The 16147-nt window shown below is 43.1% G+C and overlaps 1 protein-coding gene across 4 annotated transcripts in view; it reads left to right on the top strand.

Annotated features, from left to right (window-relative positions):
• The window catches only part of ltbp1 (latent transforming growth factor beta binding protein 1), a 97352-nt gene that overhangs the window by 7773 nt on the left and 73432 nt on the right, over positions 1-16147 (top strand). For 3 of the 4 annotated variants that reach the window (XM_077494394.1, XM_077494396.1, XM_077494395.1), the window contains exon 3: positions 6599-6935. In XM_077494394.1, coding sequence (XP_077350520.1) covers positions 6599-6935 — 337 coding nt within the window. Of the gene's footprint in view, positions 1-845; positions 949-6598; positions 6936-16147 lie in introns of those variants that run through there. The other variant, XM_077494397.1, reaches the window with a different exon arrangement.

Below are 16147 nucleotides of genomic sequence, written 5' to 3'. Positions count from 1 at the left end.
AAGAAAAAAAAAAAAAAAAAAAAATCGAAATTGAATCAACTGAATACTTGTGAATTCAAATTGAATCAATTGAGGAAATTAGAATCGATACTCAGCCCGACCATTTACCCAGATTGCAGACAGGGAGAAAAGAGAAACAAACCAATAACAACGGCAGACTTTGCTACAATGATAATCACACATGCCTTAAGAGGGAAACAACGGGGGACAAATCAATGTTGACAACAACATCAGTGAGAGCATTTGCGTCAAGTACGAATATTCACCAAGTTAAATGTAATTTATTGTGCTGTATACACAAATAATATAAGAATAGCATGGGTTAAATTTTGAGCCTTCAATAGTTAATTCAAACCCCTCTTGATGCAACGCCTCTTACCCTTACAAGGGCCCCTGTAACAAAAATCAAGTTTATTGTTTTATAAGTAATATCCTGCCAAAATTACCTGGATTCTGTGAAGGTACTATATATAGTCTGTCCTAGCCACATACAAGGTCAAAGCAGGCTGTTGTAGCTTCTCATAATGTCTGGGCAATTTTCTCGCACCCACTTGGGAATTTTACAGCATTACAACAAAGTGACACAAAGAAAATCATTATGTCCAAAATGTTTCTGCTCCTAAATGGGATCGCTTACACAGAGCACAACCAACCACACACTGACTCTCTCATTCAGACAAGCATGTTATTTTTTTCAGACTCCCTAACAGACCTTAGTGAGGGTGGGTGGAGAGTGCACCACATGCCAGACCTTGCATAGTTTGATCAAAAGGGTGAGAACATCACCATGACTGATCTCTTTCCTCTTCCTGCCTAACAAGGAGATTACAGTAGTTAGTCCGTTCAGCTCATTGTCACACAACAAACCTCTTACATTGCCTATGCCAGTCTGACAAAGAGAGAAAAATGATTTGCGGAACAGATGGCAGCGTCAGCTTCAGGCACGAGGTGGGTGAGTGAAATGAAGACTATTTACGCTTGTCTGAAAAGAAAACAAAAAAATGTTACTGTAAGTGGAAAGTTTGTGCTATTTCAAACCGCAAACATAATTCGGTTCCCAGTGGGAAAAGACATGAGTGATGTCATCATTGGGCAGTCACGCTCTTTGAAAGTGAGTTGTGTATCTCTACTGGCTCAAACTGTGAGAGGTTTGTATTGAGGATTCAATGCCTTCCCAAGCCTAGTATACACTTCCAGTTTCAATTTTTTTTTTCTGGGTGGCAGTTCAATGTCAAATTAAGAGGACTAACAATCTTCTTTTGCTTTGTACAAACTTCTTTATACATTAAAAAACACAAAGTAACGAAACTTATTTTGAAGGCACATTTTTATATATAAGGCAACTCTGTGCTTCACACAACCAAAAGAACACCGAAAAGCATTTGCAAACAGAACAGTGTTATAATCCGCATGGGTGGCACCTCCTTGTTTTTGGTGCATGTGTAGCGCTTTTTCGTTTTGGGCTGTCAATTTTTTGACACCGTGGAAGCGTAGGGCTATTGTTGATGCATCGTGGCGCCAAGCCCATTGTTTTTTTCATTAAAGTGAACTTGTGGACTTCCAGTTCTATTGTTGCCCTCCCGTTTTTGCACGTTACAACAGCTGAAGACATTTGTCAAAGCAAAGAGAACAAAAATAGCTAATTAAAATTACTAAACAAATGAACATTGACATTTTAACACATCTACAAACAAATGATTTCATCCATCCATCCATTTTCTTGACCACTTACTCCTCACAGGGGTCGCGGGGGGTGCTGGAGCCTATTACAGCTGGCTTTGGGCAGTAGGCGGGGTACACCCTGGACTGGTTGCCAGCCAATCGCAGGGCACACAGAGACGAAGAACCATCCACACTCAAAAGCACACCTAGGGACAATTCGGAGCGCCCAATTAACCTGCCATGCATGTCTTTGGGATGTGGGAAGAGACTGGAGTACCCGGAGAAGACCCACGCAGGCACGGGAAGAACATGAAAACTCCACCCAGGAAGGCCGGAGCCCGGACTCGGACCCAAGTCCTCAGAACTGGGAGGCAGACGTGCTAACTAGTCTTCCACCGTGCCACCCACAAAATATTTAATGAAATTTTAAAAAGGGAAATAAATAAACTACGTAAAAGACCATATAGTGAAATTTATTTTTAAAATGCTTCAATTAATCATAAGTATGGAGGGTGGAGTCACTTTTACCTGGAGCTGACTTCTGTTGGCAACTTATTCTATTTGCATGTAGCGTAGCAGCATGTTTGCTTTGAAATTAACCAGGGCTCCACTAATTGGCCCAAGTCTGCAGACCCAGTAGTATCAGAAGTTTAAAATCGATTCTACAGCTGACTGGGAGCCAGTGTAAAGCCCTTAGGACTGCAGTAATATGTTGTGATCTCTTTGTTTTGGGCAGAACCTGAACTACAGCATTCTGAACGAGCTGCAGCTGTTTGATTCTCTTTTGAGGAAGTCCAATCAGAAGACTATTACAATAATCATGTCCACTGGAAATAAAAGCATGCATGGATACGCTTGGAGCATGCAACCCTTCAGTCTGGATATGTTTTTCAGCTGGGGAAAGGCTTTTTTGTTTGGTTATCGATTTGACAGAATTGCTGAAAATCAGGTCCGAGTCTATCATCACCCCAAGATTTCAGACTTGGTCTTGGTCGTTTTTGAAAGACAGTGACTCCAACTAACTGCAAATCCCTTTTCTCTATTGCCAAAAAAACAGCTATCTCAGTTTTGTTTAGATGAAGGAAATTGTGGTTCATCCAATTGTTAGACAGTGTTCATTGAACTGCTATGAAATGGGGACATTGATAAATATACAGTAGCTGTGTATCATCTGCAGAGCCTTGAGAACTAAAATTGGCGGTCTGAAACAATTGACACAAGGGTAACATAAAGACTGAAAAAAATGGGTTCAAGGACTGACCCTTGAGGGACCACACATGTCGTGGCCATACGATCAGATTTCAAACATCCAATCATCAGAAAATAACTTTTTTCAAGTGTTGCATCATTTAGTGATTTTGCCGGTTTGTGACTATGTCTGACCTGATCATGGATTGTAGTTTTTCACTAAAATGACAAGCAAACTAAAGCATTTATCTGTCTGTCACAGACAGCACAGTAACATATTTTGTGGTTGCTTTAACTGTATGTACCGTTTATGAAATTGATACGCATCGTGGTTAGTTGTAAAATAGAGGATGTGGATTTTCAGTGCCGTAATATTGTGTCATCTGTTGGGAAACTTCTGTGTTCTTTTCCATGCTAATCCTTAACAATGTTAATTATGTTCTGAGCTTATGTGGTGGCCTCACAAAACAACTAAACAACTTCTAATACACAAAAGATAGGTTGACTTCCCTTTATGTTGACAAGCACATGATAATGGTTTGCTGTCCAAGGATCCAAAATGCACAACTTCAAGGATATTCCACTTTATTGTCAGCTTGTAAATGGTTTAAGCAAGGTCATACTGTAAAATAATAATCTATGCGAATAGGAGAACCAAAACACCTTTTTATTATGTTCGGCTGATAGACTTGACAATACAATGTAATGCATCCTTGGATTTGTATGGAAGCCAGTCACCAAAATGTGCAGCTCAAGACCACATCCTCTTCTAGGCCAACTTTAAATTTAAAGAGCACATGTTCTGCGAATGTTGATATTTCAAGTCCACGAGAATGCAAGTACAGACAAGAATCCATACAGAGTAAAAAAAATAAATAAAAATAAAACTCTGCCTCCTTGTCCACACTCAAGCAGAGTAGCAACTACAGTACAATGTGGCCATCGTATGTCCAAAGTAAAGTTTGTGTGGCAACTTTGTTGCTAATTCTGTTATGGTATCCCTCAAGTCTAATAAAAAGAAACACGAGCTGGTGAAATACTGAAATGATGTTATTAGGAGGATACCCCCAAGATGGAGCTCCCAGTTTTCAGTACGGTGCCAGAGTTGGCGAAATGGAGCATGTGATCCAATAAAAATAATATTTTTCACACAATTTGGATCACCTTATCAAGAGGTACCATCTCATCGTTCATGTGTGTGCATGTGCCGCACCCCCATTGTCATAAAAAACAAACAAACAAACAAACAAAACTTTTTGTGATGCATGTTTATTGTTCTTAAACATTTTCTTAAATTCTATATTATACTAAAATATGAAATATGGATATTATTTAAAGATGTTCATTTAGCAGTTATGACATTTTAATAGAATTGACATTCAAACATGCATAAATAAATAAGCTTAATCACTTGCATTCGTGGATAAATGGCTTCCTAGCTTGTGTTCTGCGGAAACTGAGCCCTGTCGTCCGTGTACACCTGGACAGCTATCGCACGCTAGGTTTAGGTGTTCTCTCGAAAAGGAATAAAACATAATAAAGCATTTCTTTTTTAAAAAGTGTTTATTTTTTGTAACTTTGAGTGATTAATGTGTTCCATTATTTTTCAATTATTGACTCAGATAGCCATCACCGAGTGACGATTTAATTACATTTATAGATGTCTGACTCATGAGCAGCAGCAAATGCCATAGTGCATCTAGCAAATGTTGATTCCATGTCAGAGTTTGTTCAAGGTCACAACGTCCGCTCAAACGTTTTCTAAACATTCGCCAGATATGCGGCTAATGTTTTTCATGTTAACAATTTCCTTGCGACAAGAAAAGACATTAAATCTGTTGGCTAACGTTTACAAAGCGTTTAGCGGATGTTGCGACCTTGATCAAAACCTGACAAACCCTGAGGAGAAATATTCGTTAGCTTCACAAACATTCCCCTGTCAGCTTTTGTATGGAGGAACCTGGTGAATTTCTTCAGCCAATGCAGTTAAAAAAAATAATAAAAAATGAAAATATGGCTCTCTGTTTTGGGGAAAATATTGAAAGATGAATGCAAACTAATGTTAAAAGGATACTTGACTCAATGAGCCGTTTTCAGCAGCAAAAAAATAATATTTTCTCCAGAATGAATTTGGTAGCTTCATTATTTTTCATGTACAGTTTCCAGCTTGCTGACTAAACCCAGAAAACAGGTGAGTCACGACTGGTCGTTACCTACTTCCTCAGCACAGGTGATGTCATCTTCAGTCGACAGCAAGTGGAAAATTAGTTTTGAAAGTTATTAATTATACATGAAAAATAATGAAGTTATCAAATTCATTCTGGAAAAATTATTAACTTTTTACTGCTGAAAATGGCTCAATCACTGTCCTGAACGCTTACCTTCACGGGTCACCTCCCTTCCATGAGGCTTCCTGCTTGCAGACCTGACAAATGACCACATCTCATCAAGATCATTAACTTTTTGATTGCCAGTAATTATTAGCGCTGTTTTACCAGTACTTGTCACCAGCTCGCCTTGAAAAACCCTTGCCAAGTATATGAGACATTTCTGAAAAGCCAAAAACCCAGCATGCTTGGTTACAAAAGAAAATAAGTCATTCGCGGCTCAGCTCTTCTGCAGTGGTTTTAGACTTCCAACTGTTTCAGGTCTATGACTGCAATTGCAATTCAAAATGACCATTTTCATGATGTCAGAGCTTTTAGAGCACCAGGCAGCCTGGAATTAAGCAGAGGCGACCGACGACCGTCTCCACATTTAATGAGAAACTATTTCAGTCTGCTTGACGATGCCAAAAACAAAACCAATTGTGATATAAATGACACTCTTAATAAATATTACTAATCTTATCATATGATGTTGTTATTTTTATTATTGCTGCCTTCTAACAGTAGAGCTCCACTGAAAAGGATTCGGTGAACATGAAGCATATCGCACATTCTCTCCATCCATCCTTTAACACTTCGGCCATTCAGTGACACGAGGAAGCTGGATATAATCTCATCTTGCTTTGACTAGTTTACTACACTGGGGTGGTCAATCACAGGGCACAAACATTCACGCTGAGTGGAAACTGAAGCCAAAGTGCACTGCGCAAATATTAACCAAGTAGAACACGATCACTAATTGCAACATTCCAATCAACTATACTTTTACACTATTGGATAAACCAATCACACGTGTATTCATAAAGTGACTGTGGGATCTGAACCGCAGATGTCATCAGTGACTCCAGAAGTTACCCATTCACGAATGATGATAATGAGGATTCTTGTGACTCAGTTTTTTCCATTTTGTGTGTTTATAACAATTATGGAGGGTAAAATACGATTCTCTCTTGATTGTCGACTTTGTGGGGAATGGATGGAACTAATTGATCAAATTTCCCTCGTGAGCTGCTACACACTTTCATATTAAAATGCATGAGAAAATTCAGACGAGAATTTGCATCATTGCTTAATTTTCTCTAAACTTTTCCAAGCCAATTTGGTAGTTGAGGCCAAAGGTCAAGTCAGAACTATTTTAAAGGAAAACAGCAAGTCGAAATACTGAGCAAAAGATCTCTGGCCCAAGATTCTGTGGAAGCCCGCGAACCAGAACCACCAGTTTTGTGGACAACAGTTGTCTAATTTATTTTACCATCTCATCATATTTAATAATGAACCCATGTGTGCACGTCTGTGTCCTCTTATCACCATGTGTCTGTCCTTGCTTTTCTCTTCTCATCTGTCTGGATTTTGTATTCCAGCTAACTGCATCCCTCAGTGCCAAAACGGAGGAATGTGCCTCAGGCCTCAGCTCTGTGTCTGCAAGCCTGGCTCAAGCGGCAAGGCATGTGAGCAGAAGACTGTGCCCACACACAACCTTCCAGCCCAGCCTGGGAAAGGACCGACCAATGATCATAGCACCGGTCACATGAATGGACACAACACAGGACCACAGCGGCCCATACCTCAGAAAGTGGCTCCCAATGCTTATGATCTGCCCCCGCTTCAAGCAGACAACACTGCCCAGATGAAACTGACGGTCAAACCTTCCCCACATCTTATGAGGCCGCACTATATTCAACAACACATCCAGCAACAGTAAGTAGTATTTTTTTCAACTTTATAACAGATCACATTTTATTTGGATTGCATTCAACTTGAGATTTTAATTTGACCCAAAAATTGTCTTTCGACGTCAATATGACCTGATTTCTTTTATTTATTTATTTGTTGCATTTGAGCATAATTTGAGCTGCAGATGGCAGCATTCTGCATTTTAGGGCGGAGCTTCTTTAAACCCCTGCCTGCTCTCTGCCTGCAGCAATATTATTATCGAGATTGTAGTTTGCAGTGGTGTGTGACTCAACATCATGTAATATTTTGGTTACCTCAATTAGCTACACAAGAGGGGAAAAATAATATGAACACCTGTATGACACATTGTAGTTCCACTGCACACTAGCCATGATGCTCATATTACAAAACTGAGCTTTTTTTTTTTTTTTTGAAAAGTCACACTTGATACATCATTATGCTAGTTTCAATTATATTCGGCTGGAGTGGCCGGTCAGTGAATATGTAAGAATAAAACAACCTATTAGTTACACAAACAAATCAGTGAAAATAGTTGCCCTTATGTTGAGTGGAATATTACATTTACAGTAGATTATGGTAGAACAGTCACCTCACCTAAATGACTAATGAGATCGAGATGATGAAATAAATGTGTGTCACAGTTGGTGGTGTGTGGATGTGATGGATGGACCCAATTGCAGATGACAGGGAGAGAAAGGTGAGGAACTTTATTGACAATAACCAAGTAAAAGACAGAACGTAAGAGGACTGGTCACCAAGACCTGACCGGACAAGGGGAAGCATGGGACCGGAGAGGACTGGTCGCCCTGACTGGACTGAACGAGAGGACTGGTCGGCCTGATTGGACTGAGGAGAGAAGACTGGTCGCCCTGACTGGACTCAGGGGGAGAAGACTGGTCGCCCTGACTGGACTCAGGGGGAGAAGACTGGTCGCCCTGACTGGACTCAGCGGGAGAAGACTGGTCGCCCTGACTGGACTCAGCGGGAGAAGACTGGTCGCCCTGACTGGACTCAGCGGGAGAATACTGGTCGCCCTGACTGGACTCAGCGGGAGAATACTGGTCGCCCTGACTGGACTCAGCGGGAGAAGACAGGTCGCCCTGACTGGACTCAGCGGGAGAAGACAGGTCGCCCTGACTGGTCTCAGCGGGAGAAGACAGGTCGCCCTGACTGGTCTCAGCGGGAGAAGACTGGTCGCCCTGACTGGTCTCAGCGGGAGAAGACTGGTCGCCATGACTGGACTCAGCGAGAGAAGATTGGTCGCCATGACTGGACTCAGCGAGAGAAAACTGGTGGCCCTGACTTGTCTCAGCGTGAGAAGACTGGTCGCCCTGACTGGACTCAGCGAGAGAAGACTGGTCGCCCTGACTGGACTCAGCAAGAGTTTTTCTTACAAAAAAAAGATAAACACACACAAGGAGTTGATCCACTGAAATGGCTAAATTGTGGTCAGCTAAGATGCTTTTCATCTGTATTGAAGAAAACAAAATGGTGTGGCTGACATTATCCTCCAAAAGCTGAATACAAAAGTGTTTGGTCATAGTCTTTCTCATTGTTTGGTCATAGTCCTTTTCATCATTTTTATTCATTTGAGGTACAAGTTGTAGCTACTTATTCAGCTTGTTCTTCCTAACCCCGGGTTTTCACCGGTTGCGGTTGCGGTGCGGTTGCGGTGCGGTGCGGCGCCGCAAGCAATTAGATTCCATTCATTCGAATGGTGCAGTCTACACCGCTTGCGGGTGCGTTGCGTGTTGACTGCGGAAGGCCTGCGGCGTGCCGCAAGCCTTCCGCAAGGATAGCCTATTTTCTATTTTTGCCGGACGCCGCATGCGGTAGGCCTCCGGCAAATGGCAAGCTAGCACAAAACACATCGAGCGGGACAGGAAGACCGACGCAGTTTCAAAATAAATTTCCGGTTACCTTTCAGAATAAAACACTCGCCAGCTCGTATTTCGCAAGCTTATCAGCAGAACGTGACGTGGGCGTCGCCGGGCCATGTGCTCATTCACGGTTTAGACACCAGCGAACATGGACGCGGAGAGGTTTAATAAATTGGAGGTGGAAAACCACAAAATAATATATGACACGGCACATCCTTTTTATAAGGACTGTAATGTATTGTGAGTTTGATGTTCGCGATTGCTTGTTGTGCCCGTCTCGCTTGCCGTACTGAGCGGCAGCCGGACGCGGAAGACAGAAATAAAGAGTGGCGCTCGCCTTGAGCACGCACTGACCCGACTCTCGTTATTAATATACTTTACAAGGACAACCAAAAAAAGATGCTGCATGGAATCTCATAGCAGAAGAAGCACAGACTTTCTGTATGTTTGTCGTTGTGAAATGCCACATGATCGCGCGCGCACGGTCCCGCGAGACACGTTGGGAAGTGGGCGGCGACGGAGCTGCCGGACCGCAGCTGTGCGGAGCCGGTGTGGATTGACAAAAAAATTGACCCGTCCGGAGCACGCAGTCAAGACGCACCGCACCGCAACCGCACCGCAACCGCAGTCAGTGAAAACCCGGGGTGATGTGTGGAATCATTTAACTAATGATGAGTAAGAGTTCGATTTTTTTTTTACAACTGCACATACTGTATTTGATGTCATTTTTTATGATTTTTTTAATTTTTTTTTTATTACCGTTTTATTTTGTATTCACAGATCCAATACGGTACATCTCATAAGTGATTCTGTCATCGAATTTAAATAATTAAATTTTGTTGACATATCCGCTAAAATATATCTAGATGTACAAGGATCTTGTTCTTACATGTGATTATAATAGCCATCAATCTCATCTTTTGCAAATAAATTCCCTTAGAAGGAGCATAGTAAAAGTTACTCTTTCCATCTTAAATATTTCATAGACGATGTCTATCCATTCTTCTAAAGTTGTTTTATTTTTTCCTGCTTTGAACCATTTTGTAGTTATGGCTTTTTTACATTGCAACATAAAAAGAATTGTCGTTAGAGTATACCTTTTCTGACTTATAGGCAGGCATTTGTTATGTTTATGCAAATTAAAGCAAATTCTTATCTAAAGTTGCATACTAACATTTTCCCCCCTTCTGTCCATTTCTGCAGAAGAACATTTGTGAGGTCAGACATAACTGATCCCAGACATGAGGGCCTGGCTTCTAATCTCTTTTCTGTTTCATCCCAAAGGTCGGATGGAGTTGTGTTCAGGGCTGTCTTTGAATACCAAACTAATCACAGCGTGTCTTCTTGTGGCTTGCTTTGTGCGCTCAATAGTCACAACTAAAAACATCACTGACCTTGCTTAATTAAGAACATGATTTGAATAATGATTTATTTTCCCCTTTGGGAAATATCTTTGGAGTGGCGCTCTTTTTGCTGGGGTCTGCATGTAATGGTTTGGTGCTGATATACTTCAGCTGTAGCATTTGACCCTTTCCGTGGTCAGCCATTACAATAGTATTAACCTGCCGTCCATTATTTATAGGCTGGACTGCACTGATGGTGAAGAACACCTCGTCACATTCTAGCCCTCCAAAACGCATAGCCAAAGGGACTGCACTACACTGCCATTTATCTGTCAGTGCAATGGTTCATCTTCTTGCTGTCACTATAGCAGCACTTATGAGAACATTTAGTAGCCTACTGGCTTTATCTTTTCATTATTTCTCCTTATAATATTAGCTATAGTATTTTTGAGTCACCACGTGAGAATGGTTTCATTTCATCTGAATTAATTTTTTTCATTACACAGTATATGCAAAATCATTACAACATGCCAGACTATTTACTAAAATAAAATGAATCATTAAAAAAAAGCTGTCTAATGGCTCTGTAGTAATTTATGATTAGTTGTCAGCATAAATTACTTTCTGAAATTGCAGCTACGCCCTTAGGTCCGAGGCCAAATTCCATTGAGTAATTTGGAGAGAAAAAAAAAAAAAAGACTGAAAAAATTGACATAAAGTTGAGAGTGATGGGATGGACCCAATGTTGTAGCAGCTCAGTTAAAATGCTGTAAAGAACATGTAGTGCATCTTTCCCATTTTCTGTGTTTATTCACATAACTATAAACTATAGCAGAATGAGCTATGATCAAGTTTTCATCATTGCCTAATTCTCTATCTATGATTGTCTTAGACAAGTTTATATGTAGATTGTGATATCATTCCGCAATTTATATCATCACCAGGTTCAGAGAAATGAAAACTGTCTCTATAAAAGATGCAATATTACCCAAATACAAATCACTGGCGTCTGGCCAAAACATTGTACCTCCAAAAATCATCACTTTTCAGGAGACACCCAAAATGCCATGTTTGTTCAACTATTAACATTGCATCATCAAAGAGCGCAAGCCATTTTCAACACTTTGCATTGGTCTTTAATTTGTACAAAAACAACAGAATACAGAATTTTAGAAAAAGTATGAAAGTTACCAAAGTGTGACTTATGAGGTTTCGGCCCGACGCCAGTAATATGCATTCCACATACCGTACATTAAAATCCAAATACACAGGCTTTACTGAAATGGCAGTACATAGAGCATAGCACTTCAAATCCACTTATTTAACAACGTTATCATAATGGAGGATCAATGTTATTATGATTTTACTCAAGGACTCGTGATCAGTGTCCTGTCCATCGTGCCAACCATCTTCCTTTTGGCCAACTGCTGCGGAGCAAAATCTTGGTCAGTGTTTTTGCTGATGCAGTTATTGCTCACCACCAATTTATCTGAAAACATTCCTGATGCATCACAATACATGAATGAATGGCAACCTTTCAGAAAATGCCCAGTTTTTAAACAACTGAAAACAATGCAGAAGTGCTTCCTGTTTAAACATCAAATTTGGGTCAGTGTAACCCAGCTGTGACCCTACCTTTTCAAAAGAATACATGCAGACTTGATTCTTCTTAAATCCAAACGGATAGTCTTGATGTAACCCTACTCTATTACTGGGCTGGTTACAACTAGTTACAAGTAGCCTATGCACCAGGACAAACCGCTCAAAGACACAAGCAATTTTTCAATAAGAAATAAAATACATATAAATGGATAAATGGGGAGTAGATAAAAAATTAATGATACTAAAGCTGATGGCTGCATGGAAGAATGGTAATTTGCAAAACTACCACATGGTCAACAGACTCCCGAGTCAGGCCCACTGTTGGTGAGGGTTTTATCTGGGTACTCAAATTTCCTTCCATATTCCAATAAATGTTGTGAATACTGTGGTGTTGTCTTGCCTATTTCAGTACTCTACTAGGTGGCAGTACTATACACTTGATTTGTATGTACGCAGGCAGAGGGAGACGAAAGAAAGAAAAAAAAAAGAGAATAAAGCAGAAGCTAGCTACGTGGAAAGTGCTTCCTTCTTATCTGCACCTGCTACAACGCTACACAACATATTGGCGACGAAGGGATAATGGCTCTGCTTGCTATTTCGCCACCTCCGACATTTTTACACAGCCCGGGTGTGCCTACTGTCCATTTTGATACATGGATGAGGATGTTTGACAACTACGTGTTAGCCCTAGCTGACGACATAGAGGAGAAGAGGAAGCGCGCGCTGCTAATTCATTCAATTGGCGCGGAGGCTCAACGTATTTCCTATACGCTGCCAGTGGCTAGTGATTCATATACGGATGCTGTAAGTGCACTCAAAGCGTACTTTGTGCCGAAGTTGAACGTCGTGGCGGAGAGGAATAAATTTCGTCAGAAAGCGCAAAAGGCTGGTGAGTCTGCTGCGGAGTTTGCTGCTGCTCTGCGTGAACTCGTTGCTACATGTGAGTTTGGCGCCCTGGCTGAAGACATGATGAGAGATCAGATTGTTGAGAAGACGTGCAATTCCAGAATAAGAGAACGTCTGCTCCTGGAGGACAATCTGACTCTTGATAAAGCCATAGCAATTGCGGGCCAGATCGAACAGGCAGTTGCTGGAGCTAAAGCTATGACTACACACCATGCGGCTGCAGAAATTGGCATGGTGCATCGATCTACGTCCAGAGGTGCAAAACACAAACGTCACACAAATACCTCATCCTCCATTTCCCGCCCTACTGCTGGTAAGACTTGCTACCGGTGTGGCTCTTCAAACCACATGGCTAACGATACCAAGTGCCCAGCTAAATCAGCTGTTTGTAGACATTGCAACAAGAATGGACATTATGCCAGAGTCTGTAAAAGCAAGACCGTGTCACGAGAGGTGGGAGAGGTGTCCACTGCTGCCACTGAGAGTGTTGACACTGTTACAGTACTACAAATTGATGAAGTGACACCATGTGAGAAGTTGATGTGCTGTGTCTCCCTGGAGGCGTCTGACGACTCCAAAATTACTGCTGATCTGATAGTGGATACTGGTTCCGGTGCTTCCATCCTTCCTGAGCAAATATACAAAAATCACTTCAGTCATGTGACTCTCTCCAAGCCAAAAAAGAAACTGGTTACTTACACACGGAAACCTATACGAGTGCTTGGTTGCATGGAGCTGAAGGTGACCTTCCAGACAAACATTCATGTGGTGCCAGCAGGAACGCCCATATTAGGCATGGACCTCTTTAAGGCGTTACAGCTACAGATTTTGGATGGAAAAGTGTCTGTGAGTGAAACTCCACCTGTTTCAAATACTATTTTGCCGGTGCACTACACTTCTGTCAAGATGGAGTCAACTGCCAATGTAGAGTGTACAGGGACAGTTAAAGGCTTTGTCCACAAAGTTAAGGTGAGGCCCGATGTGCAGCCTGTGCAGATGAAGTTACGCCGTCTCCCCTTCGCTGTACGTCACCAAGTCTCTGAGGAGCTGCAGAGATTGGAGAAGGAAGGAGTGATTGAGCGCATTGACTCATCACCATGGGTTTCGCTCATAGTGGTGGTGAAACGCAAGTCCGGCCGGCTCAGAATATGTCCAGATCTTCGTGAGCCCAACAAGTCGGTGATCATCGATAGCCACCCCTTGCCCCACATTGAGGAGATGTTCCATGAATTGAGAGGGGCACAGATGTTTTCATCTATCGACCTGCAGAATGCATATTACCAGGTACCACTTCACCCTGACAGCAGAGACCTGACCAGTTTTATTACACACGATGGACTTTTTCGCTTCACAAAGGTTCCATTCGGTCTCGCCTCAGCTCAGAGTGCGTTTCAGCGCAAGATGTCACAAATCCTGTCAGGCCTGGATGGCGTGCAATGTTACTTGGACGACATTGTGGTGTTTGCCGACACCCCATCACTACATGAAAGTAGGCTACAGGCCGTCCTGCACCGCTTAAACAACAGTGGCCTGAAGCTGAATATGGACAAGTGTCTTTTCAGGCAGACTGAGCTGTTCTACTTGGGGCATGTTGTTTCTGCCTCAGGTATCCGCCCCAACCCAGACCAAGTTGCTGCCATCGAGAAGGCTCCTGCCCCTGAGGATGCTACAGCCCTCCGGTCCTTCCTGGGCCTCACGGGATGGTATTCTAAGTTCATCCCTGGCTACGCGTCTGTGGTGGAGCCCCTTCGTGCTCTCCTGAGAGGGGACGCACAGTTTCGATGGTCTGATGATGCGCAACATGCTTTCACCCGTCTGAAAGAACTAATTGCTACAAGCCCAGCGCTCGCGCTGTTCGACTCTACTCTTCCAACGGTAGTCACTACGGATGCCTGTGACTATGGCATAGGTGCCGTGCTCACCCAAATGCACGGGGACACTGAACTGACTGTTGCCTTTGCGTCCAGAGCCCTCACCTCCAGTGAGCGAAACTACTCCATCATCGAAAAAGAGGCTCTCGCCTGTGTCTGGGCAGCTGAAAAGTGGCGCACGTACCTGTGGGGAAGACATTTTACCCTGCGCACCGATCGCAGCCCGCTTACATCTCTCCTGTCTACTAAAGGCTTTGGGAGGGCAGGAATGAGGATTGCGAGGTGGTCTGCCCGCCTCATGTGGTTCAACTACAGCGTGGAATACAAGCCTGGCCGTGAAAATGTAGTAGCGGACTGTCTCTCGCGCTTACCCCTGCCTGTTCTGGACCAGATGGAGCTGGAGGAGGATTCAATAGCATTAGTGACTGTTGATGATCTTACCTCTCTCACAGCTGACCAGTTGCGCACTGCCTATACAGAGAGCCCTGTTTTGCAGCAGGTCATCAAACATGTTCGCCAGCGGTGGCCTCGCACTCCAAAGGGCATGGACTCGACCCTGTTACCTTATTATCGTGTGCGAACTGAGTTGGCTGAACTGGATGGCTACTTGATACGAGGCACTCACCGCGTTGTGATTCCAGCACCTCTTCAGTCACGCCTCATTCACTTGGCTCACCATTCCCACCAAGCCATTGTCAAAACCAAACAGAGGCTGCGAGAATTGTATTGGTGGCCTGGTATGGACTCTGATGTCGAAGTGGCCGTTAAGTCGTGTGTTACCTGCTCCCAGCATGACAAAACAGCCAGAACACGAGCTGCTCCTTTGCAACCTGTTGCTTTTCCAAATGCTGCTTGGGAAAAACTCGCTATGGATATAGTGGGCCCATTCCACTCTGCTCCACCTGACTGTCATTTTGCTATCACACTAGTGGACTATTTCAGCAAATGGCCTGAAGTGGCCTTCACATCAGATGTGACGTCTGCCACTGTCATTGCCTTCCTGTCCACTGTCTTCAGCCGTGAAGGTAACCCCCTCGAGCTAGTTACGGACAGCGGCTCTTCCTTTGTGTCTGCTGAGTTTGAAGACTACTTGACAGCCCAGGGCATTACACACTGCCGCAGTTCCCTTTATTATCCTTGTAGCAATGGAGAAGTTGAGAGGTGGAATAGAGTCCTGAAAGACTGTCTGTCTCCAAACGGCTGACATTGAGGGCAGGCCCTGGAAGCCTTTTGTCACAGATTTCCTCCTGTCTTACCGTACTACTCCCCATGCAATGACCCAAATCTCTCCCGCTGAACTGCTGCATGGTCGTCCTTTTCGAACCAGCTTGAACATCAAAGGTCTTCCGCTCCCTCCTACCTCTTCTCAGCGCAACTCTTTGAGACACGCTGTGGAGCTGAAGCAAGCCAGGATGAAGAAATACACCGACGTGCGGCGTGGTGCAAGATCTCCTATGTTTCCGCTTGGTTCGTTTGTCCGGGTTAGGAAGCCTGGCATCACAAAGAAAGGACACTTCAAGTTCACCCAGCCACTCCAGGTGATGGGGCAGAAGGGCCCTGCAACGTACAAACTGTCTGACGGCAGAGTTTGGAATGCTGTACACCTGTCACCT

This window comes from Festucalex cinctus, chromosome 14 (genome assembly GCF_051991245.1).
Source record: "Festucalex cinctus isolate MCC-2025b chromosome 14, RoL_Fcin_1.0, whole genome shotgun sequence".
In the NCBI taxonomy this organism is placed as follows: domain Eukaryota; kingdom Metazoa; phylum Chordata; class Actinopteri; order Syngnathiformes; family Syngnathidae; genus Festucalex; species Festucalex cinctus.
This window is presented reverse-complemented; position numbering and strand designations above follow the sequence as displayed.